The 26458-nt window shown below is 42.2% G+C and overlaps 2 protein-coding genes and 1 long non-coding RNA gene across 13 annotated transcripts in view; 2 read left to right on the top strand and 1 right to left on the bottom strand.

Annotated features, from left to right (window-relative positions):
* The window catches only part of RNF170 (ring finger protein 170), a 46947-nt gene extending 37715 nt beyond the window's left edge, over positions 1–9232 (top strand). For all 9 annotated transcript variants that reach the window (XM_077943572.1, XM_077943574.1, XM_015145267.3 and 6 more), the window contains 2 exons: positions 539–649; positions 6095–9232. In XM_077943572.1, coding sequence (XP_077799698.1) covers positions 539–649; positions 6095–6364 — 381 coding nt within the window. In that variant the 3' untranslated portion in view covers positions 6365–9232. The remainder of the gene's footprint in view (positions 1–538; positions 650–6094) is intronic.
* On the bottom strand, positions 7119–19229 carry LOC144330785 (uncharacterized). The gene is made up of 3 exons (XR_013397264.1): positions 19092–19229; positions 11945–11997; positions 7119–7292 (listed from the first exon to the last, which is right to left on the bottom strand). It is a non-coding gene; the product is annotated as an uncharacterized LOC144330785 (long non-coding RNA).
* On the top strand, positions 19150–25947 carry THAP1 (THAP domain containing 1). 3 transcript variants are annotated; one of them, NM_001257879.1, is given in 3 exon segments: positions 19160–19450; positions 23226–23421; positions 24275–25937. In NM_001257879.1, coding segments are annotated over 3 exon segments (639 nt in total). In that variant the 5' UTR covers positions 19160–19379; the 3' UTR covers positions 24647–25937.
* The last annotated feature ends 511 nt before the right edge of the window (positions 25948–26458 follow it).

Here is a 26458-nt window from a genome sequence, read left to right as displayed (position 1 = left end):
ATAACAATATCAAAAATTTCTTTTTTTTTATTTTAGTAGGAATTGGTGTTTGAGAGCTGGTCCCTGCAATAACATAATCTTTATATTATGGTTGGTAGCATTCAAAGATCTTTCAAATACCAGTAAGAATAACCAATCATTATTTTAATACTGAAAAAAAAAAGTAATTTTTTTGTCTTAAAGTGACAGTTATATATTGTATGTCACTTTCCTCCTGAATGTTTTCTCATCATTCTTGCATCTTCAAATATCTGTCAGCCCAATTAGAGAACTACTGAATTTATCCCTAGTGTGGACAGGAAACTATTAGACCAGTAGTTGGATATGGTGCCTGTTTTATCTTATAGGAGTTCAAATTCTATGCTGCACTGGATTTTATTGCAAAGCAGTTACTTACTCCCCTCCTCCAGGTTGCCTTTATTTGAAAATGAGTGAAATATAAATATAGAAGCCTTTACCATTCTATTGAATAATAACACAAAATGAAAAACATAATGATGCAGAAAGTTGAAATATTTTTTTTTTCTGTAATATACAGGTAACCTTACTCCTAACGGTATTTGGTGAAGATGATCAGTCTCAGGATGTTGTGAGATTGCATCAGGATATTAATGATTATAACCGGAGATTCTCAGGGCAACCCAGATCTGTAAGTAATGCTAAAGCATGTTCAAAGTTAGAGGAAGACACATTTCTTCTCTTTTGTAAAGTGAGGTTTACCAACAAGTATTCTTTGACTATGAAAAATCTTGGCCAGGCACAGTGGCTCACGCCTGTAATCCTAGCACTTTGGGAGTCCAAGGCAGGTGGATCACTTGAGCCCAGGAGTTTGAGACCAGCCTGGGCAACATGATGAAACCCCATCTCTATAAAAAATGCCAAAAAATTGGCCAAGAGTGTTGGCACATGCCTGTAGTCCCTGCTTCTTGGAAGGCTGAAATGGGAGGATCACCTGAGCCCAGGAGGTCAAGGCTGTAGTGAGCCATGATCGCATTATTGCACTCCCACCTGGGTGGCAGAGTGAGACCCTTTCTCAGAAAACAAGAAAAGAAAAAGAAAAAAAATATATCATTATATGTGTTCGGTCAAGTTTTTACCTTCATTGCTGCCAATCACTATGTTACAGCTTTCCCAAGGACTACAATTTTCTTTCTTAAAAAACAAATAGCATTATAAAAATTTTTATGAAAGAAAAGCAATAGAAAAAATTAGAGGGAAATAGAAAATTATTTACTTCTATGTGATACTAAAACACCGTTTGTTTTTTGAGAAAAGTTACAACTGAAAACTTCAACAGTTTCACAGTTACGGTTTATTCTATTTGCCCTAGCCCCGTTTGAAATGTTCCCTTAAAAAATTCCAGGTTGGGGCCGGGCATGGTGGCTCATGCCTGTAATCCCAGCACTTTGGGAGGCCGAGATGGGCGGATCACAAGGCAGGAGATAGAGACTATCCTGGCTAACACGGTGAAACCCTGTCTCTACTAAAAATGCAAAAAAATTAGCCGGGTGTGGTGGTGGGTGCTGGTAGTCCCAGCTACTTGGGAGGCCAAGGAAGGAGAATGGCGTGAACCCAGGAAGTGGAGCTTGCAGTGAGCCGAGATTGCGCCACTGCACTCCAGCCTGGGCAACAGAGCGAGATTCCATCTCAAAAAAAAAAAAAAAAAAAATTCCAGGTTGGCCGAGTGCGGTGGCTCACACCTGTAATCCCAGCACTTTGGGAGGCCAAGGTGGGTAGATCACCTGAGGTCAGCAGTTCGAGACCAGCCTGGCCAACATGGTGAAACCCTGTCTCTACTAAAAATGCAAAAATTAGCTGGGTATGGTGGCTTGCGCCTGTTGTCCCAGCTACTCAGGAGGCTGAGGCAGGAGAATCACTTGAACCCAGGAGGCAGAGGTTGCAGTGAGCTAAGATCGTGCCACTGCACTCCAGCCTGGGCAACAGAGTGAGACTCCATGTCAAAAAAAAAAAAAAAGTTTGGAGGGATATGTTTATATGTCATCTTAGCTATTTAAAAGCAGAACACTGTACAGATAACCTTTCTTCCCCTTACCCTAGAAGTATTTGATAAATCAAAACCTAGCACATTTTACTGACTCATTCTTGTTTTATCAAAATCTAACACATTCTTAGAAATGTAAAACTGAATAAGTACTTCAAAAACTAGAATGTACTAAATCCAAATTTATATGGACAGCCCAGACCTCTCCTCTCTGAGCTCCAGACTCTGTAGATCCAACGCTTCACTTCCATTTCAGCATGGGTGCTCCACAGGCATCTCTAACTTAACATGTGGAGTATTTAGCTGATTCCCTCCTTGACATAGTCTATTCTTTTCTCATTTTTTATTTCCTCCTCTTCTTCATTCCTCTCACCTGATCTATAAGTAATCCTATCTTTTCTTTCTATTTTTGGGGTATCCTATTATTTTTACTGCATCAACATATTCTTGCTGGCAGGGCACAGTGGCTCATGCCTGTAATCCCACTACTTTGGGAGACTGAGGCAGGCAGATCACTTGAGCTCAGGGGTTTGAGACCAGCTTGGGCAACTTAGCAAGACCTCATCTGTACCAAAAAATACAAAAATTAGTCAGGCATGGTAGTGTGCACCTGTAGTCTCAGCTACTTGGGAGGCTGAGGTAGAATTGCTTAAGCCCGGGAGGCAGAGGTTGCAATGAGCCAGGATCACGTCACTGCACTCCAGCCTGGGTGATAGAGTGAGACCTTGTCTCAAAAAGAACAAAAATGTCTTGACTGTGTTGTTGTTGTTGTTGTTGTTGTTGTTTGAGACAGGGTCTCACTCCTTCCCAGGCTGGAGTGCAGTGGTGCAATCACGTCTCACTGCAGCCTCAACCTTCCAGGCTCAGGCCATCCTACCGCCTCAGCCTCCCAAGTAGCTGGAACCACAGGGGTGCGTCACCACACCTGGCTAATTTTTTGTAGAGACTAGGTTTTGCCATGCTGCCCAGGATGGCCTCGAACTCCTGGGCTCAAGCAGTCCACCCCCTCAGCCTCCCAAAGTGCTGGGATTACAGGTGTGAGCCACCGTGCCCAGCCTGTGTCCACTTCTTTCAATCACTGTAGACATTGTACCGGTCCAGCCCTGTCATCTCTGCTCACAGCAACCACAGTGGCCTCCTCACTTCTACTTTTTTCCCTGCCACAGCAGCCTGATAAATATTTTCTGGACATAAATGAGACCATGATGCTCTTGTGTTTGAAAACTTCCATTTTGTTTGTTTGTTTTGAGGCTTGAGTGTGGTGGCGCAATCTTGGGTCGCTTGCAACCTTTGCCTCCTCGGCTCAAGCCATCCTCCCACCTCAGCCTCCCAAGTAGATGGGACTACAGGTGCATGCCACCACAACCCAGCTAATTTTTATATTTTTTGTAGAGATGGGGTTTCCCCGTGTTGGCCAGGTTGGTCTTAAACTCCTGGGCTCAAGTGGTCCTCCCGCCTTGGCCTCCCAAAGTGGTGGGATTACAGGCATGAGCCACCACTTGTGGCCCAATGTCTTTGAATGTTCCAACTCCTTACTGTGGCTTACAAGGCGCCACAGAATCTGGTCCTTCCTCCCTTTCCAAACTTCTGTTAACCGCCTCAATCACCACCCTGCAGCCACCCTGCTGTATGCTCTCAGCACACACACAAACTCCTTCCACCTTAAGGCTGTCACACCTGACACTTCCTCTGCATGAAATGCTTGTCCTTCTGCTCTCATGGTGATTTCCCAGTCTTTAGATGACAACTATCTTTTTTTTTTTTTTTTATACTTTAAGTTCTATGATACATGTGCATAACGTGCATGTTAGTTACATATATATACTTGTGCCATGTTGGTGTGCTGCACCCATCAACTCGTCCTTTACATCAGGTATAACTCCCAAGTAGACCCTTCTTGGAGAAGCTTTCCCTGCTCTGTGGCTGCCCTCTGTACCTTTCCTTCATGGCGTTTATCATAGACAGCACTCAATTCTTGTTCGTTATCTTTCTCTCAGTAAACTAAAAGCTTCATAAGGGTAAGGTCCATTTTTATTTATTTACCATTGCCAAGTTTATTTATTCACCAGTGCCAAATTCAGTGCCTTAATGTGTGTTGAATAAATGAATGAATTACTGTTAAGGTAAGAATTGATACTGCTGCTCCCAGCCGAATATATTAAGCTATGCAGATGCTTCAGTGTTAAACAGACGTGCTCATGCTCCATTGTTCCTTGTTCTGTGAGGTCGTGTACATTTCAGGGCATAGAGTTTCAACTGTTATGAATGATAATGGGTAGATTTACCCATTTTTCATTAAGCAGTAAAAAAACTTAATCTAATCATGTTGTCCTCCATAATTATTTGGGAGCCTCTTCTGCCATTTTGATCCAGCAATTTTTTTTTTACATATCCTCTGATGACATCAATAGGATGGTTCTTTAAAAATGCAACCTGTTTCAAATTTAAGAGCTACCACTGAACTTTAAAAAGTCATTTAACATTTTTCTTTTCATTTCTTTTCTTTTTGAGAGAGTCTCGCTCTGTTGCCCAGGCCAGAATGCAATGGCGTGATCTCAGCTCACTGCAACCTCTGTCTCCTGGGTTCAAACAATTCTCATATTTCAGCCACCTGACTAGCTGGGATTACAGGTGTGTGCCACCATGCCCAGCTAATTTTTGTATGTTAGTAGAGATGGGTTTTTGCCCTGTTTGCCAGGCTGATCTCAAAACTCTTGGCTTCAAGCAGTCTGCTAGCCTTGGCCTCCCAAAGTGCTGGGATTACCAGTGTGAGCCACGGCATCCGGCCTTTAAAATTTTTCCTTCATATTTTTAAAATGTGAAGCATACTATTACTCAATTATTATTTTTTGTGTCAGATATTTAATGAGTAAAAAAGCCTGGTACATGATGAAATTATAACAGAATAAAGGCATTTAGCTCTTTAATATTCTGCCTCCTTCAAATTTGGAGTAAGTTTATGCAGAAACATTTCTTACTAAACCATTTCATATTTCTTGTCAAATTATTAAAGATTTTGTATAAATGATGATACTATATTACAAGTGAACAAAATAGCTCTGAAAAAGGACAGAAAGGTATTCAAAAGACATGCTGGCTGTTTGTTAGAGTATCTAAAGTCATTTATTATAAACTTTGTGAAAGTGGTAAGGCTATTTTGCTTTAGATATTAGTTCTTCCACAGAACATAGGAAGTGATTATGAAACAACCATTCTTGTACTTTGGTGATCATTGTTCCAAAAGGAGTCACAAGATGGTTTTCTCTTGGTCTGGGGGTTTAAAAAACTATTTTCTCCTCACTTGCTCAGTTCTTTGTGTTTTTGTCTCTGTCTCCCTCTCAACTTATTTGGCACTTGTTACATAAAACGCCTATCTAGAGTTTGGGTGTATGACTGTTAACACAGAATGTTAAACATAGCAGAGGAATGACCAGAGGAAGTGATTCGCTGGAAGGAATCAGTTTCACTGCTATTCTTAAACTATTTAAACCTTCAAAGTTCCTATGTCTTTAATATATAATCACTTCTATATTGTCTGGCAAGTTATAAAGGTCTTTCATACACAGTATCTCTTTTAGTTATTTTTTTCTTTTGAATTTTCGTTCTTAACAGTCCTTGCACATACTCAGTTAGTTGTTGAATTATCTCTAGTAGGTTAAGCAACTGTTCCTAAGATCACCTGGCTAATAAGTGATTGATTTTGAATTCAAACCCAGATCTGTCTGACTTTAAAGCTGAGACTTACGCTCAAGTCTCAGACTCTAATCCTGTGCACTAGGTTCTTTGGTTTATTTTACTAACAAATCAGATGTTACTTGAGGTTTGCATTACTTTATCCCATATTTTAAGCTTGATGACACTTTAGTTGCTTTTCAGTTATCTGCAATAAGATCTATTCTGTAAGAACTAGTATTCAAAGAGCTATTTTTAAATACAACGCATAATTTAAAAATATGATGTTCAATCAATGTGTAACTCATTAATTCATCTTAACTAATCTTAACAATGTTTACACATAGTAAGAAAATTACATTATTTTGAAACCTGACACATTAGATGCTAAATCATAATATTTGTTTTTCCTTCTACCAGATTATGGAGAGAATTATGGATCTACCCACTTTACTGAGGCATGCATTCAGGGAAATGTTTTCAGTCGGGGGCCTTTTCTGGATGTTTCGCATCAGAATAATACTTTGTTTAATGGGAGCTTTTTTCTATCTTATATCTCCTCTAGATTTTGTACCTGAAGCCTTGTTTGGAATCCTAGGCTTTCTAGATGATTTCTTTGTCATCTTTTTATTGCTTATCTACATCTCTATTATGTATCGAGAAGTGATAACCCAAAGGCTAACCAGATGAAAAAAAAAAAAAAACTGAGTTTACTAGGATATCTGAGCTAACGTAGAACATCAAACAGAAGGACCCATGGCAGTATAAAGCAATGAAGTAATGGAGTATTATCTCACAAATATAAAACCACTATAAGACAAACATTTGATTATCATTTGACAAATGCCTAGGAATATATAACTGGAATTTTCACATGTTGCAAGTTCTAATACTAAGTTTAGAATTATAATGATCTACAATTGTATCTTGATTCTATGTTGTCTGGAAAAAATAAGGAATTATATAAAAAGGGATGCTTTTATATATTTTTCTTTTCCCCAGAATTACTTAGATTAATTGGATGTATAGTAAAATATTGTTAAATGTCAGTTTATCTACCTTATCCTTCTCAGTGGGTACCTATGTGATAATATATAGCTGTGAAACTCATCTAAATATTTTTGTTACAATAAAATATTATATACTATTGGGGAAAATTCAGTATTTCTTTTAGTGCTAGCTAAGTTTTGTGCATTTGGAGCAGTTCTGCTTTTTCATTCTGGTATAATTATTTGTTATCAGCTGAAACTGAAAGAAGAAACTTGAACTTCATACTTCAATATCATATTTTAGTTTACAGAACATATTTTAATCAATAGAAGAATTAAGATGAAAAACATGGCCGGGCGGGGTGTTTCACACCTGTAATCCCAGCAGTTTGGGAGGCCAAGGCAGATGGATCATGAGGTCAGGAGATTGAGACCATCCTGGCTAACACAGTGAAACCCCGTCTCTACTAAAAACACAAAAAATTAGCAGGGCGTGGTGGCCGGCGCCTGTAGTCCCAGCTACTCAGGAGGCTGAGGCAGAAGAATGGCATGAAACTGGGAGGCGGAGCTTGCAGTGAGCCGAGATTGCAGCACTGCACTCCAGCTTGGGCGACAGGGTGAGACTCCATCTTAAAAAAAAAAAAAAAAAGATGAAAAACATTTATCTCCAGTCAGCACACTTGATGTTCACAGTTAGACATTTAAACGAGCTCATCCTTTCATAGTAGATATAAAAGTAATTTGTAAAGGGAAGATTGTTTTAGGAACCTGGGCGATGCTGCAAACAGAGTAGCCTGAGGCATTTCTGAGGAAGGTGGATTTGAGCATCAAGCCCATAGGAAGGTACTGGGAACAGTATCTACATTTGACAAAAGAAATTACTGGTTAGCTATAGCAACAGATTGGACAAACTTGGTTAGTTTTCTGTTGTCAGAAATTTTTATAGTATTGTCTCAGGAAGGCAACACACAGCTCAGATTCATGTCTTGAGCCAAACAAGTGAATATATCTGAGAAGACTCAATACCACATGGTATTGGGAGATCTTACTCACTTTGGCTGGTGTTGGTCATTACTGAATGTATAACAGCAGGATATGACGGGATGCCCAGGAGTCAGTGTTAGCATTGTCATCTGAGATCACTGCTATTAATATCATCCATTAATTTATTAGTGAGCTTCACTATATGCAGACTGGGAGATAAGAAGAAAATCTGTCACATTCTGTCTAGTTAATCAGATCAGCTACCAATTAATGAGATTCTGAATTAAATATCAGTATGTGTTTTTCTAATTTGGACCTAGGACAGAGCTGTTGCTTGTCATAGAGAAAGACAATAATGCTTAAACATAGCACACTATAATTAAAGCAGTTACTCACATACTTTTCATTTTATCCTTTGGACAATTTTGTGAGGAACGCTGGGCACCAACTTCCCTTTCATAGATAAAATCCCTATGCTATTGATGAAAGTGTTTTTGAATGAAGTCATACAACAAGTAACTGATCAAAGTGGCATTAAACCAAAATCTTTTAGTAGGACTCCTGCATAGAATGTTTAGATAGACGTGGAAGTTGTTAAGAGGAACGGCAAGAAAGAAACTGGTTCTTTGGAAGTCTTTCATGCTACATTATACCTCCATCAGAGTAAGACAGCTTAGGCACTCCTAAGAGGAAAGGTCTGTGGAGATGACACCTGAAGATTGCATGAATCCGAATTCTACACTTCCAAATCAAATAGGTAAAAGGGTAGTATACATCACAGAAAATGCTTGCTGTCACCAACTTGAAAAGCAAATGAGTAGGAGTTTGTCACACTGCCACGTACCAGACTGAAAATGCATTTCCTACCAGTTATACATTTGGTGTGGGGGAATGGTGATGTCATTTTTTGACAGCATTTTATTTGTGTGCATGCGTTCTGCTCCAAGTGTCACAATTCTGGTTACAATAATTATAATATTTGGAGTTACTACTAAGACTTTCCTGAAAGAGGTGTACTGTACCAAATTTTGTAACGTAAAAAAAATACTAAATGATCTTAAGCTTACTAAATTGTGAAAAGGATACGTGCTAACATCTCAGAACTTTAGGCCTGCTTATTGTCATCTTTACCGATCTCTGATCATAAATGCAGAAGGGATCTGAGAGTTTTTAAAGCAAGTAGAGTCAATCAGTGTTTTGAACATTATAGTAATACTTCTGTGATTCAGAGTTAGATCATATAAATCAAAGTAACAATTTGGATTTTTTTTAAACAACAGTATCATAACTGTCATAAAACAGATGGTCCAACCCCAGGAGCAGACAATAACTTGGGCAGCTCTGTGGGGAATAAGATGGGGAAAACAACTGTTCTAACTGCCCACTAGAACAGTGGTTTCAACTACTACAATTCTCAGTGTTTGAGAGGTACAAGGGAAGAAAGGACTGTGTGGATCCCTTGTGGCTATGCAGATACCTACCTCACAGAGTTGTTGTAGAAGACTGGTGGTTTGGTTCAAACCTTGTGATTAAAGAGTTTGTCAAGCATTTTATTCTTTTGAATAAAAGCAACATATATAAAAAATTTTAAAGATGTTATTTTTCTGTTTCTTTAACATTTGTTTGCTTTCAGAACTCCTGAAAGAGCATTCAGTATAATGGGTGCAATGGCTTTCGTTATCACTAATGGACATCCAATATCTCATCACATTTCTAATTAATTTTGTTAGGTTTTTTATTTTGTTTGTTTGTTTGTTTGTTTGGTCAGAGACAGGACCTCACTGTGTTGCCCAGGCTGGAGTGCAGTGGCACAATCATAGCTCACTGCAGCCTCGAATTCCTGGGCTCAAGTGATCCTCCTGTCTCAGCATCCCAAGTAGCTGGGACTATAAGTGTGTGCCACCCTACCTGGCTAATTGAAAAAAAAAAAAAAAAAAAGGTTTGTAGATGCATGGTCTGACTGTGTTTCCCAGGCTGATCTCAAACTCCTGGGCTCAGCCCTTCAAAGTGCTGGGATTACAGGTGTGAACCACCATGCCCAACGCTGAAAATTATTTTTCTATTAAGCAAATAAATTAATTTGCAGACCACAGTGAAAATTTAGTCACAGGGATATTTTACAAAGAAAAATTCAACATTCAGTTCAATGCAACAAATTTTGTTTTAAATTGTATGTAATTTGGCTGGGCACAGTGGCTCACACCTGTAATCCCAGCACTTTGGGAGGCCAAGGTGGGAGGATCACAAGGTCGGGAGTTTGAGACCAGCCTGGCCAACATAGTGAAACCCTGTCTCTACTAAAACACAAAAATTAGCCGGGTGTGGTGGCATGCGCCTGTAGTCCCAACTACTTGGGAGGCTGAGATGGGAGAATCACTTGAACCTGGAAGGCAGAGGTTGCAGTGAGCTGAGATCACGCCATTGGACTCCAGCCTGGGTGACAGAGTGAGACTCCGTCTCAAAAATAAATTTAAAAAAAAATGAATAAATAAATTATATGTAATTCACCATACCAATGATAAGTTTACCATTTTGAAATAAGGAAATATAAGGATTATATTCAACAGGTAATAAAAGTATATATTTCATTTCCAAGTTACGGATCACTGGAAGACAGGAAACAAGAAAAGGGAACAAGGAAGAGAACTTGGCTGAGGGACGCTACACTGACCAGTTTCATTCTAGATGGATTAATGATCACAGACACCAACAGGGCACCCTGCTGGCAGGCGATCCTTGGGTGCTGTTTGAGTGGCTTGTGCCCCCAGCTTCTCTGAACTATAAGTCTTATACGTTCATTCTCTTCTGACATTCCTGCACCTCCCAGGTGACAACCTAGTTTTCCTAAATCACTTCTCCCCCGCCAAGGCCTTTACTTTGCTGACGGAAATAGTTCCCTTTTTATTAAAGGCTGTTTGCATCTCAGTAAAAGGAACCACCATCCATCCATTAGCTCAAGCCAGGCCAGCATGGTGGCTCACACCTATCATCTCAGCACTTTGGGAGGCCAAGGCAGGAGGATCACTTGAGTCCAGGAGTTTGAGACCAGCCTGGGCAACATAGTGAGACCCCGTCTCTACAAATAAAATTAGCCAGATGTGGTGGTGCATGCCTGTGGTCCTAGCTACTCCAGAGGCTGAAATGGGAGGATCACTTGGGCCCAGAAGTGAAGGCTGCATGAGCCTTGTGGCTTGCACCACTGCAGTCCAGCCTGGGCGACAGGAGATCCCATCTCAGAACAAAACGCTAAAGCCAGAAATGCAAGCTTAAGTCTGTGTTAATATCTGAATCACTCTCTTATTTTCTCTCTTTTTTTTTTTTTTTTTTTTTTTTGAGACAGTCTCACTCTGTCACCCAGGCTGGAATGCAATGGCACAATCTCAGCTCACTGCAACCTCCGCCTCTTGGGCTCAAGCAATTCTCCTGCCTCAGTCTCCTGAGTAGCAGGGACTACAGGTACCCACCACCACACCCAACTAATTTTTGTATTTTTAGTAGAGACGGGGTTTCACCATGTTGGCCAGGCTGGTCTTGAACTCCTGACCTCCGGTAATCCGCCAGTCCCGGCCTCCCAAATTGCTGAGATTACAGGCTGAGCCACTGTACCCAGCCTCCTCTCTTACTGTTATAACCATCTATCAACAAGCCCTGGCATTTCTACCATTGACATGTCGATTCCCATCACTCTATACCCTCTGCCACCACCACGGTCCAAGGAGAGTTCTGTGTGTCCAGGAGCCCAGTGGGGGCTGTGGTGGTAGAGCCCAGGGAGCTGGGAGGGGAACATGAAGTGAGGCTGAAGAAGCAGGAAGACTGTTGATTTGGATTTAAGTGCAGTGGGAAGACATGATCTAACAAACATTTTTAAAAGGTCATCTGACTACCGTGTGTAGGGTTCATCAGAGGAGAGCAGCCGTGCAAGTGAGCAGACCCATTAAGAGGCTGTTGTGTGCCTGGACACACAGAACTCTCCTGCCTGAACAGTCAGACGCAGGTCAGGGCCTCAGCATATACCCCATGACTGAATGCTCCCTTCAGCCTCACCACTTTTATTCTTCACATTGCTAGACTGTGTTTCCATCCTTTGGTTCTCAGGTTAAATGTTCCCTCCTCACCCAGACTATCCAATCACTCCAACAAAGGCGGCAGTGACCCTCCCCTCCCCTTACCCCGGGGCACTCTGAGGCATTCAGACATCTCAGCACAGCATCATTGTATTGACATTTTAATTGTCTGTCTGCCTCTCACTAGAATACAAGTTCTATGAAAATGTTATGACAATGTTAGTTTTGCCCACCTGGATATTCGCAGATGTACCGTCACGCCTGCCACCACAGTAGTGCTCAACACCTAAAGATTAATAAATAAAGCAAGGGAAAGACAGGAAAGGGCAGAAGACAAGGAAAGATCACTTCTTACTCCGTCGTGGCTGCCGCCCAGGTCTAAGCCACCCTCATTTCTCACCTAAAGGATCACAGCGACCTTCCGGGCAGTCTCCCAGGCCCCAAGTGCCTGGCTACCTACATGCAACGCAGCCCAATGATCATCTCAGGTGTGACTGCTGGAAAGCCTGCTCTCCCTTTCTCAGAGAGTAAAGGTAAAGTCCTCACGCCAGCCTGCAAGGCCCCACATGACTTTGGTCGCTCATTTCTCTCTAACTTCATCTCACATTTGTCCCCACAGCTCACTCTGCTCCAGCCACCCAGTCCTCCTTGCTGTCCTTTGAGCAGGCCAAGGATGCCCAGCCTCAGGAGCTCTGCCCTGGGCAGTCCCTCTGACTGCCAGGCTCCCCCGCCCGGGGCATCCTTACAGTCAACTCTCACCAACTCCAGATCTTTGCACAATAGCCATTTCCTCTGTTAGGCCTGTCCTGTCCACCATAAGGCAACCTGCAACTCCCTCAGCCCACAGAGCACCTCTCACCGGCTAACATACTCTGTGGTCACATGTTTGCTATCTGCCTCCCTAATCCCACAAGAATATTAGCTCTCTGAGGGTAGAAATCGCCTTCACTAATGTATCCCAAGCCCCCAGAACTATGCATGCAGCATAGTCAGTAACTATTTGTTGAATCAATTAATGAGAAAACAATTTCAGGGAACTATAAGTTGAAATACACTTTTTCAGTTCACAATGTTATCCATTCTGACATTTATCAGACACATGCACAGAGGACCTCAGAGATATGCCCAGTGGCCTCAATACCCATGGTAATGCTAATAAACTACTATTCTGGTATTTTGATACCGGCAGACCTCATTTTATTGTACTTTGCTTTATTGATTTTTGCAGATATTGTACTTTTTACAAACTGAATGTTTGTGGCATCACTGCTTCCAGCAAGTACGTTGGCACCATTTTCCAGCAGCACGTACTCAAGTCATGTCTCTTTGTCACATTTTGGTAATTCTTGCAATATTGCAAACTTTCTCATTATTATTATAGCTGTTATGGTGATCTGTGATCAGTGATCTTTGATGTTACTACTGATCTTTGTTTTGGAGTGCTACAAACTGCACCCACTTACGGTGAGCTTAATTGATACAAGGTGTATGTGCTCTCACTGACTGGCTATCCCCTAGACTCACTCTCCTTGGGCCTCCCTATTCCCTGAGACACAACAACATTGAAATTAGGCCAATTAATAACCTTACCAATGCCCACTAAGTCCTCGCTAAGATTCTTACTTTCAATCATAAGGTAGAAATGATCAAGCGTGGTGAGGAAGGCATGTTGAAAGCCATGACATGCTGAAAGCCAGGCCTCCTGTGCCAAACAGCCAAGTTGTGAATGTAAAGGAAATTTTTTTTTTTTTTTTTTTAACACAGAGTCTCGCTCTGTCGCCCAGGCTGGAGTGCAGTGGCACGATCTTGGCTCACTGCAACCTCCACCTCCCGGGTTCATGCCATTCTCCTGCCTCAGCCTCCCGAGTAGCTGGGACTACAGGAGCTTGCCATCATGCCCGGCTAATTTTTGGGTTGGTTTTCTTTTTTTTTTTTTTTTTTTTTTGTATTTTTAGTAGAGACGGGGTTTCACTGTGTTAGCCAGGATGGTCTCCGTCTCCTGATCTTGTGATCTGCCCACTTCAGCTTCCCAAAGTGCTGGGGTTACAGGTGTGAGCCACCGCACCTGGCGTAAAGGAAAAATTCTTGAGGGAAATTAGAAGTGTTAGTCCAGTGAACACACGAATGATAAAAAAGCTAAGCAGCCTTAATGCTGATATGGAGAAAGTTTAAATAGGCCGGGTGCCATGGTTCACACCTGTAATCCCAATACTTTGGGAAGCCAAAGTGGAAGGATCACTTGAGGTCAGGAGTTCGAGACCAGCCTGGCCAACATGGTGAAACCCAGTCTCTATTGAAAATATAAAAATTAGCTGGGTGTGGTGGTGCGCACCTATAATCCCAGCTACATGGGTGGCTAAGGCAGGAGAATCGCTTTAACCTGGGAGGTGGGGGTTGCAGTGAGCAGAGATTACGCCACTGCACTCCAGTCTGGACTACAGAGCGAGACTTGGTCTCAAAAAGAAAAAAGTTTAAATGGTCTTCCCGTAAACCAAATCCCTAACCACCCCCCCCCAAACTCTGTTCAATTTTGCGAAGGCTGAGAGAGGTGAGGAAACTGCAGAACAAAATTGGAAGCTAGCAGAGGTCGGTTCAGGAGGTTTAAGGCAAGAAGCCATCTCCATAACATAAAAGTGCAAAGTGAAGCAGCAAGTGTTGATGGAGAAGCTGCAGCGAGTTTTCCAGAAGATCCAGCTCAGATAATTAATGAAGGTGGCTACACTAACAGCAGATTTTCAATGTAGATAGAATGGCTTCTATTGGAAGAAGATGCCATCAAGGACTTTTAGTAGCCAGGAAGGAGAATTCAATGCTTGGCTTCAAAGCATCACAGGACTGGCTGACTCCCTTGTCAGCCAGATGCAACTGGCTGATGCAACTGATGACTTTAAGTTGAAGCCAATGCTCATTTACCATTTCGAAAATCCTATTGGTCTTAAGAACGATGGTAAATCTACTCTGCCTGTGCTCAACAAATGGAATAATAAAGCCTGGATGACAGCACATCTGTTTACAGCATGGTTCACTGAATATTTTAAGTCCACTGTTACACCTACTGCTCAGAAAAACAGATTCCTTTCAAAATAATACTGCTCATTGACAATGCACCTGGTCACCCAAGAGCTCTAATGGAGATGTACAAGGAGATGAATGTTGTTTTCATGCCTGTAACACAACATCCATTCTGCAGCCCCATAAATCAAGGAGTATTTTGACTTTCAAGTTTTATTACCTAAGAAATACATTTTGTAAGGCTATAGCTGCCATGGATAGTGATTCCTCTGATGGATCTGGGCAAAGTCAGTTGAAAACCTTCTGGAAAGGATTCATTATTCTAGATGCCCTGAAGAACATCAATAATTCATAGGAGGAAAAATATCAACATTAACAGGAGTTTGGAAGAAATTGATTCCAGCCCTCATGAATGGCTTTGAGTTGTTTAAGACTTCGGTGGAAGAAGTCACTGCAGATGTGATAGAAACAGCAAGAGAACTAGAATTAAAACTGGATCCTGAAGATGTGACTGAGTTGCTGCAATTTCATGATAAAACTTGAACAGATGAGGAGTTGCTTCTTATAAATGAGGAAATAAAGTAGTTTCTGAAGATGGAATCTACTTCTGGTAAAGATGCTGTGAACATTGTTGAAATGACAAGGGATTTAGAATATTTTGAATATTACATAAACCTAGTTGATAAAGCAGTGGCAGGGTTTGAGAGGATTAACTCCAATTCTTAAAGAGTTCTACTGTGACCAAAATGCTATTAAACAGCATTACTTGCTACAGAGAAATACTTAATGAAAGGAAGAGTCAATCGATGCAGCAAACTGCATTGCTGTCTCATTTTAAGAACTTGCCACAGCCACCTCAACCTTCAGCAACCACCACCATGATCAGTCAGCAGCCATCAACATCAAAGCAAGACTCTCCATCAGCAAAAAGATCACCATTTGCTGAAGGCTCAGGGGATCATTAGCTTTTTTTTTTTTTTTTTTTTTTAGCAATACATATCTATGTGTGTATGTGTATAAAATTTAGAGATGGGATCTCACTGTCATGATCATAGCTCACTGCAGCCTCAGACTCCTGGACTCAAGGGATCCTCCTTGCCTCAGCCTCCCAAGTAGCTGGAACTATAGGCATGCACCACCATACCCGACTAATTAAAAACAATTTTTTTAGAAACAGGGTCTCACTATGCTGTCCAGGCTGCCTTGAGTCCCTGCCTCAGCTTCCTAAGCCCTGACACCCAGCTCGTGGTAACTGTTGGTTTGCTGTTGCTCAGGCTGGAGTACAAAGGCATGACCACAGCTCACTGCAGCCTCAACCTTCTGGGTTCAAGGGATCCACTCAACTCAGTCTCCCAAGTATCTGGGACTACAGATGTGTGCCAACACGCCTGGCTAATTTTTGTATTTTTTGTAGAGACAGGGTCTCACTGTGTTGCCCAGGCTGGTCTTGAATACTTGGGCTCACGTGATCCACCTGCCTCGGCCTCCCAAAGTACTGGGATTACAGGCGTGAACCACTGCGCCAGGCCATTAAGCCACATCTTAAGGGTGGACAGGTCAGGGATGGGCATTTCAAGTCAAGAAAACAGCCTATTTAAAGAAACCACAAAAGAGCCTGCCCTCTAAGACATGAAGCTGGAACAGAGGTAAAGACAAGTGGAGGGAGATGATGGTGGAAGAGAAGTACCTGGTCCTAAAGAGCTTTATAACTCACCATAAGAAGTTTGGATTTTATTCAGTACAGCAGGTAGCCTTGCAAAGATACGAGCAGGGGCATGGCAGGCATGCACAACCCTTCTATGGAAGATAGAATGGAGAGAGGTAAAACTGGAGACTAGGATAGTTAAGAGGTTGCTGCAAGGTTAAGACCATGAGAGCTTGGTCAAGAACAGTGAGGAAGCAAGGCACCGTGGCTCATACCTGTAGTCCCAGGACTTTGGGAGGCCCTGGCTGACCGATAGCTTAAACCCAGGAGTTTGAGACCAGCCTGGGCAACATAGTGAGACCTCATCTCTATTAAACATAATAATAAAAATAATTAAAGAACAGTGAGGGTTGGGCGCGGTGGCTCACGCCTCTAATCCCAACACTTTGGGAGGCCGAGGCAGGCGTATCACCTGAGGTCAGGAGTTCAAGACCAGCCTGGCCAACATGGTGAAACCCCGTCTCTATAAAAATACAAAAATTAGCCGGGCATGTTGGCAGGTGCCTGTGATCCCAGCTACTCAGGAGGCTGAGGCGGGAGAATTGCTTGAACCCGGGAGGCAGAGGTTACAGTGAACTGAGATCGTGCCTTTTCACTCCAGCCTGGGCGACAGAGCGACACTCCCTCTCAAAAAGAAAAAAAAAAGAAAAAAAGAACAGTGAGGAGACATGCAGAGGGATGGATTTAAGAGGCATTTATTTATTTAGTCTATAAAATTAACCTGGTCATCAAAGGATTTTATGGGTGACAAAAACTAATCCAAGATGACTCCAAGGTTTCTGGTTTAGGCAACTGTTGAACAGATAATTCACAGATGATAATCCCAAAGGCAGAACGGATATACAAAGGAAATAAAACATGAGAGAATTATGGTATTTGGTTCAGTTTAAGGAGCAGGGTGTTTAGGAGTTACAGGAGGCCAGAAGATGGAACCCTGGGGAAACACCAACATTTAAAGGGGCAGGAAAGGTAGAGAATAAGGGCGAAAGGATTACTCAACATTTTGCTCTCCAGGTTTGCCTGGCTCAGATCTATATAAAGAAAAGGAGCAGGGAATGAAGTAAAACTGTTACAGGAAAGGGGTCCCAATCCAGACCCCAAGGCAAGGTTCTTGGATCTCATGCAAGACAGAATTCAGGGCGAGTCCACAGTGCACAGCAAAAGCAAGTTTATTAAGAATGTAAAGTGGTGAAAGTACAGCTACTCCACAGACAGAGTAGGGTGTTCCCGAAAGAAAGAGAAGGAACGCATCCACCCTAAGTACAACACTTAGTTTATATATAGAATAAAAAAAGATCATGGGGACATGTGCTGTGCTACAAGGGTTTGTGATAAAGGATTAATTACTATATTATGTAAGAATCGATATCTTTATTTATTTATGAGACAGAGTCTTACTCTTGTCGCCCAGGCTGGAGTGCAGTGGTGCAAGCACGGCTCACTGCAACCTCCGCCTTCCCAGATTCAAGCGATTCTCCTGCCTCAGCCTCCAGAGTAGCTGAGATTCGAGGCATGTGCCAACCACACCCGGTTAATTTTTGTATTTTTAGTAGAGACGGGTTTCACCATGTTAGCCAGGCTAGTCTTAAACTCCTGACCTCAAGTGATCCGCCCGCCTCAGCCTTCCAAAGTGCTCGGATTACAGGCGTGAGGCACTGTGCCCAGTCCATTATTATCTTTAAAGCAAAATTAGGAATGCTTCTGTTCTCAAAATATCGAGATATCTGGACACTTCGAAGTCTGGGTCTGTTTAGTAAACATTATCAATCTGTTGCCTTAATGGTATACATCTAGAGGCTAGGAACACCTAACTTTCCGGGAATGCAGCCCAGCAAGTCCCAGCCTCATTTTCCTAGCCCTCACTCAACACAGAGTCGCTCTATTTCGAACCCCTCTGACATATTCTCTCTCAGATGTGAAAACTGCTGCAGCAGCTCCCTATTTGCAACACCGCACATGGAAATCACAGCAATGGACAGCCCTTCACAAAAGCTTCTGGGGAGGGAGGGCCTGGTGGCTCAACTCCCGTAATCCCAACCCACTGGGAGGTCGAGATAGGTGGATCCCTTCAGCTCGAGTTCTAGACTGGCCTGGGCAACGTGGGGAGATCCTGCCTCTATTTTTTTAAAAAATTACATATATATATATACACACACACGTATATATGCATACATATATACATATATATAATGCTTCTGCGTTGGCAATTCAGATGATTTGGCGAGTGTGTCTTTTTTCATTGCTAAAAACCTGTCACGTTGGCTCTCAGAGACTTGTGATGCCTGAAGACACAGGTAATGGGAAAAAGATCAGCATTCTGGGAAAAGGTTCCACAATTTTATTAATCATACACCATCTGTGTCCGCCCTTTTAGAGAAATGGGCGCAATCAGACAACGACCTCGGCTTTACACCTGTTCTCCATGAGGCCCTAGTTGTTTCCTACTGTAAGCCGCCCCAGAAAAGCTCCGCATCAATTAACCCACGGGAACAGCCCGGGCTGGATGATGCCCCTGGAATCCAGCCTCCCGCCGCGCCTCCTCCCCCGCAAGCTGTTCCTTCCTGCCTACCGGAAGTTCAGGGCTCCGCCCACTTCCGCAACTCTGAAGCCACCGCCGGAAACACCTGGCCTCAGCCAATAGTTAGCTTCCCAGGAATCGTTACCTCTGACCTCGGGGCTAATCAGAGACAGTGGGACGCACCCCTCGCGAGAGGTGAGGTTGAAGCTGCCTCCGCCATCTTGGAGATGGGAGACGGGCGATGGCTGTGGTCCTTCTGCTAATGCAAACAACAAAACGGGCACACTAGTCACCCCAGAGGGAGGCCACCATTACTGTAACTGTTGGCCAAAGCTACAAAAGAGCGAGGGTGTCCAACCGAGCGCGGCGACACTGAAAGCAGCTTCCCCTGCCTTCTGCGGCGGCAGAAGTGAAGTGCCTGAAGACCGGAAGGATGGTGCAGTCCTGCTCCGCCTACGGCTGCAAGAACCGCTACGACAAGGACAAGCCCGTTTCTTTCCACAAGTGAGGACCCTGCGCGCCTCGCGGGGCCGGTCTTAGCCAGGGTGGGGGCGCGCGACCGGCGGGGCCGGGGGCGGAGCCAGGCGCGTGTCCGCGCGAGGGGCGGGTGGGGTCTGGGGCCGGCCGCGCGAGGCGTTTCCCGCCGCGTCCTGCTGGGAACCGTCGCCCGATCGCGCGTTCTCGGCGCGCGTCTCCGCGGCGGTTGTTTCTTGCGCTCTCGGAACAGGTCCTCGTTGCAGGCTTCGCTCCAGGCCTCGGTTGACGAGTTTGGAGCCCGCGGGCGATGCCTATGGTGGCGCGGGTTTTGCCGCCACCAGGGTCACGAGCAGCCAGGTGTTGTAATAACGTCTTAGGGGTAAATTTGAAATATAAACAAAGGCCTTTCCCTTGTCGTGGATGGGAGGCCAGCATCGTAGCAATTAAGGGTTTTTTGGCTGGGAAATCCCGGAGAATTTTTGCCCCAAATCTCTAGGAACTAAGCTTTAAGGACCCTGAGTTTTGAAGAAAGCTTCAGGTACTGCCAAGATAAATCGTTATCTTTTCAGCACACAATAATGATAATATGGATAGTTACAACATGGATCATAATAAAATGACTCACACTGATCTTTATTTATTACGGCATTACCTGTGCATAGAGGAAGCTCTTTCGAAAGAAACTGCCCCACAGCTTTCAGAGCTGTCTTATCCAATAGGTAGCACAGTTAAGAGTGCTAGGATCAAAAATATTCTCTTGAAAATAGGAAAAAAAGTGCAAAGTTGCAATTACTTATGATAATCAAACGCTTGTAAAATGTGACATAACATTCAGCTGAATTTGTTTACAAATTTTAATTACATTTATGTTAAGTTTTCTTTGTAAGAATTCCTGACAACTATATGCAGATGATAGCTAAGAAATCAGATCCAGGGGTAAACTATACAAATTAGTCATAGGTAATTAGCTAATTATCTTTTATAATTAGGTAATTACAAAAGCAAAATGTTAAATATCCTTTCAATTTTTTTATTTTGGTGTGGAGCCATCTATGTTTACTAGGGGAGTGTCCATGCATTTTTTAAGTGTTTGATATCATGTGAGATGGACCCTATAGAAATAAGAGAGTGTAGAACATAGGTCTCCAGAGTAATGATGTTACCCCTTGGCGAAGGGGGTAGAACACTTACAGGATTCAGTTCAGGATATCCTAATATTGTCTCTTAATTTAATTGGAATTTCTGTAAACATGTTCTTTCGAAATGTAGGAAAAGGTCAGGTGATGGTAACAGGATTACATGTGCAGCTCCCCACCCACATTTCTGATGGCATGGCAGAAGGAATCTAAAATTATGGAAAATGTTTCACTGGCACTGGAAACAAGTTTAAGGAGGGTATTCACACGTCAGAAATAACTGTGTTTTTGGCCAGGCACAGTGGCTCATGCCTGTAATTCTCAGCACTTAGGGAGGCCTAGGTGGGCAGATCACCTGACGTCAGGATTCAAGACCAGCCTGGCCAACATGGCAAAATCCCGTCTCTACTAAAAATACAAAATACAGGCGTACGCCTGTAATCCTAGCTACCTGGGAGGCTGAGGTAGGGGAATCGCTTGAACCTGGGATATGGAGGTTGCAGTGAGCTGAGATCTTGCCCTGCACTCCAGCTTGGGTAACAGAGCCAGACTCCATGTCAAAAAAAAAAAAAAAAGAGAGAAATAACTGTTTCTGCTAGGTGTTAAACACATACGGATTGAATCAAAAGAAGAGCTAACCTGCATCTTATCCCTTATCTAAAAGAGCAGGTTTAGGGAGAGTAGATGGGAAAGATTTTAACAGAATCTCACAAACAGCTGTAAATTTGTGGTCCTTGTGCCAGGAGGCCCTAGGTACTGACTGAATTTTAGCAGCAAATGCTACCATAGTTTATGCTTACAGAGCCAGGAGGCCATAGGTACGGAATTTTACCAGCAAATGCCACCCTAGTTTATACGTATAGAGGCCATTTCCAGCTGAGATTTTCTTCTTCTCTTTTTGAGATGGAGTCTTGCTCTGTCACCAGGCTGGAGTGCAGTGGCACGATCTCGACTCACTGCAACCTCTGCCTCCCCGGTTCAAGCGATTCGCCTCAGCCTTCTGAGTAGCTGGGACTACAGGCGCGCAACACCACGCCCAGCTAATTTTTTTTTTTTTTTTTTTTTTTTTGAGACGGAGTCTGGCTCTGTCGCCTGGGCTAGAGTGCAGTGGCCGGATCTCAGCTCACTGCAAGCTCCGCCCCCCGGGTTTACGCCATTCTCCTGCCTCAGCCTCCCGAGTAGCTGGGACTACAGGCGCCCGCCGCCTCGCCCGGCTAGTTTTTTGTATTTTTTAGTAGAGACGGGGTTTCACCGTGTTCGCCAGGATGGTCTCGATCTCCTGACCTCGTGATCCGCCCGTCTCGGCCTCCCAAAGTGCTGGGATTACAGTTGTGATTACAGGCCACGCCCAGCCCCAGCTGAGATTTTCTAGGAGTACCACTTATCCCACCGTCTGCATAGTGGCAGCAGAGAGTGCTATGTTGTACAAAGAAAAGGGACTGTCATAAAGATCTCTTACTAGCAGAGTCAGGCTCTAGCATATTGTACATGGAAGAGAAAACTGTGAAACGTAAATTCAAAACCCCCTTCCTTTGTTTTTTTTTCTAATCCCCCCAGTTTACCAAATCCTTAATTTGGAAGAGTAAAACCACAATAAATTTAAACTCTCACTATCCCCGTTTACCTGGGCCTAATGGACATCCCAGTTGATTAGAAAATAAATACTTTTCTTTCATTATTATCTGCCTTTAATTCAAATTTAGCCTGTTCGTATTTGTCAGACTGATGCTAAGAGAACTAGAAGCCCCTCTTTCCCAGTACATAGATACAAATGTGCAATGTTTGTCTTCCTGTGCAGCACACAGAAAATTACTGGTAAAAATAGAATACAGTTTTTTTCTTTTTGAGACAGGGTATGGCTCTGTCACTCAGACTGGAGTGCAGTGGAACCATCTCAGCTCACTGCAGCCGTGACCTCCCAGGCTCGAGGAATCCTCCCACCTCAGCCTCAGCCTCCCAAGTACCTGGGCACATACCACTATACCCAGCTAATTTTTGTATTTTTTGTAGAGACAGGGTTTTGCCGTGTTGCCCAGGCTAGTCTTCAACCTCCTGGACTTAAGCAGTCTCTTGGACCTTGGCCTCCCAAGTGCTGGGATTACAGACATGAGCCACGGGCACATTTATTCTATAGTATGTATTTTACTTGAATCTTTTGGTGAACTCACTATAAAAAGTTAAACATTAATAAATGAGGGCCCAGCGCAGTGGCTCACGCCTGTAATTCCAGCACTGTGGGAGGCCAAGGTGGGCGGATCACGAGGTCAAGAGATCGAATCCATCCTGGCCAACATGGTGAAAGCCCGTCTCTACTAAAAGTACAAAACTTAGCTGGGCATGGTAGCATATGTGGTGGCAGGCGCCTGTAGTCCCAGCTACTTGGGAGGCTGAGGCAGGAGAATCACTTGAACCCAGGAGGTGGAGGTGCAGTGAGCCAAGATTGCGCCACTGCACTCCAGCCTAACAACAGAGCAAGACTGTGTCTCAAAAAAAATTTTTTTTAATTAATAAATGAGATAGATAACTAGAGCTAATCTTTAATCCAGTATGATAATACCATTGTAACATCTTTAATACCAATGTAAGATCTTTCCTACGTTGGAAAGTTTGGGTGCCTTTATTTAAAAAAAATCAGCACAGATAATTGAATTATGCCTTCTTCTTAGGTTTCCTCTTACTCGACCCAGTCTTTGTAAAGAATGGGAGGCAGCTGTCAGAAGAAAAAACTTTAAACCCACCAAGTATAGCAGTATTTGTTCAGAGCACTTTACTCCAGACTGCTTTAAGAGAGAGTGCAACAACAAGTTACTGAAAGAGAATGCTGTGCCCACAATATTTCTTTGTACTGAGCCACATGACAAGGTAATATGCGTTTTAAAATATTGGGTTGCTTTCTGTTTATCAAACTGATATGTTCATTGATTAAAATGTGGAAAATTCAGTTAAAGAGAATAAATGTGCCTGGAACTTTGTGTAGTTAACAGTGATACACTTCTGAAAACACAAAATGCGGTTTATTTAAGATAAATATCCTCACACTAAGAAACTTAGTCCAGCCCTTGTAACTTACTTAAAAATCACTCTGTACTGCCAGTTATATATTGATAAGTTTTGGGTTTTCTTTATCAGTGACAGTTTAGTTTCAAAGCATTTTTTTCTCCTCAGTGCTTAGTATTTAATTGGATCTGATTATTCATTTTGTCTCTTTCTTGCACCGTCCCTTTATTGCAGGTAGAAAAGTTTATTCAAACTGAAACTGTTTTCTCATTTTGGAATGTTTCTGTACCACTGATTCACCACAAAAGTCTAATATTTCTTAAATTCCACAGAATATTTATTTATTTATTTATTTATTTATTTTTGGGAGACAGAGTCTCTCTGTCACCCAGGCTGGAGTACAGTGACATGATATTGGCTCACTGCAACCTCCGCCTCCTGGTTTCAAACAATTCTCTTGCCTCAGCCTCCCGAGTAGCTGGGATTATAGGCACACACCACCACACCCGGCTAATTTTTGTATTTTTAGTAGAGACGGGGTTTCGCCATGTTTGGCCAGGCTGGTTTCAAACTCCTTACCTCAGGTGATCCGCCCACCTCTTCCTCCCAAAGTGCTAGGATTACAGGCGTGAGCCACTACCCCTGGTCAGTCCACAAATTGTTTTAAACTGTTATTTTTAGTTACTAAATTCAAACATACTTTGTACTTTTGTTTTAGAAAGAAGATCTGGAGCCACAGGAACAGCTTCCTCCACCTCCTTTACCGCCTCCTGTTTCCCAGGTTGATGCTGCTATTGGATTACTAATGCCACCTCTTCAGACCCCTGTTAATCTCTCAGTTTTCTGTGACCACAACTATACTGTGGAGGATACAATGCATCAGCGGAAAAGGATTCATCAGCTAGAACAGCAAGTTGAAAAACTCAGAAAGAAGCTCAAGACCGCACAGCAGCGATGCAGAAGGCAAGAACGGCAGCTTGAAAAATTAAAGGAGGTTGTTCACTTCCAGAAAGAGAAAGACGACGTATCAGAAAGAGGTTATGTGATTCTACCAAATGACTACTTTGAAATAGTTGAAGTACCAGCATAAAAAAATGAAATGCATATTGATTTCTAATGGGGCAATACCACATATCCTTCTCTAGCCTATAAAGGAGTTTCATTTAAAAAAATAACACTTGATTACATATATAAAAACAGTTCAGAATATTTTTTTAAAAAAATTCGATATATACTGTAAAAGTATAAATTTTTTTGTTTGTAATTTCAGGTTTTTTACATTTTAACAAAATATTTTAAAAGTTATAAACTAACGTCAGACCTCTAATGTAAGTTGGTTTCAAGACTGGGGATTTGGATTTTTTCTTTTTTAGTATTTATAGAAATAATGTAAAAATAAAAAGTAAAGAGAATGAGAACAGTGTGGTAAAAGGGTGACTTCAGTTTAAAACTTAAAATTAGTACTGTTTTATTGAGAGAACTTAGTTATATTTTAAAACAGAAGTATGGGTCAGATCATGGGACATAACTTCTCAGAATATATATATATATGTACATATTCTCATATGTAAAGTCACATGGTTCATTTATCTTTCTGAATCAGTTATCAAAGATAAATTGGCAAGTCAGTACTTAAAAAGAAAAAAAGATTTGATTGTCTTCACAGCAGAAAAGAGTCATTGCGTATCTGATCAATATCAATAACTTTAGATTCTAAGAGTGGATTTTTTTTTTAATGGGCTCCTATTTTTCCCCCTACTGTCTAGCATTATAAAATTAGAAGTGTATTTTCAGTGGAAGAAACATTCTTCAATAAATAAAGTAAGGCATTGTCATCAATGAAGTAATTAAAACTGGGGCCTGATCTATGATATGCTTTTTTCTTTCATTACCCTCTAGCTGAAGGACATCCAGTTCCCCAGCTGTAGTTATGTATCTGCCTTCAATGTCTCTGACAAATGTGCTGTGTTAGTAGAGTTTGATTTGTATCATATGATAATCTTGCACTTGACTGAGTTGGGGCAAGGCTTCACATAAAAAATTATTTCTTCACTTTTAACACAAGTTAGAAATTATATCCCATTTACTTAAATGAGTGATTTATATTCAGAACAACCTACTATGTAGTGTTTATTTTACTGAATGTGGAGATTTAAACACTGAGGTTTCTGTTCAAACTGTGAGTTCTGTTCTATATTTGTGAGAAATTTTACATATATTGGAAATGAAAATATGTTCTGAGTAAACAAATATTACTATAGGAGTTATTTAGATTTAGAATAACTGTTCCAATGATAATTATTACTTTTATATTTCAAAGTACACTAAGATAGTTGAAGAGTAATAGACCCTTTAAGACAGTATTAAAGGTGTGAAACAATGGTGTTCAAAGTGTCTTTTGTAGAACTGGTTTTCATTGTAGTTCACTGCCATGCTGCCAGTGGATAGCACTGTGATTCATGGATATTTGATGTTTTATGAACCAGTATCTCAAAAATAGAAATAATGATTGGAAGATTACTTGAAGTTGGGCTGGGCACCATGGCTCACGCCTGTAATCCCACCACTTTGGGAGGCCGAGGCAGATGGATCACAAGGTCAGGAGTTCGAGACCAGCCTGGCCAATATGGTGAAACCCCATCTCTGCTAAAAATACAAAAACTAGCAGGGCATGGTGGCGAGCGCCTATAGTCCCAGCTACTTGGGAGGCTGAGGCAGGAGAGTTGCTTGAACCTGGGAGGTGGATGTTGCAGTGAGCTGAGATGGCACCACTGTACTCCAGCCTGGGCAATACAGCGAGACCCCATCTCAAAAAAAAAAAATTACTTGAAGTTACATAGTCTGATAACATCATTTAGAACTAATGCTGATCAACCAGAAGACTTTTACAGATTATTCATGG

The sequence above is a fragment of the Macaca mulatta genome, chromosome 8 (genome assembly GCF_049350105.2).
Source record: "Macaca mulatta isolate MMU2019108-1 chromosome 8, T2T-MMU8v2.0, whole genome shotgun sequence".
NCBI lineage: Eukaryota > Metazoa > Chordata > Mammalia > Primates > Cercopithecidae > Macaca > Macaca mulatta.
This window is presented reverse-complemented; position numbering and strand designations above follow the sequence as displayed.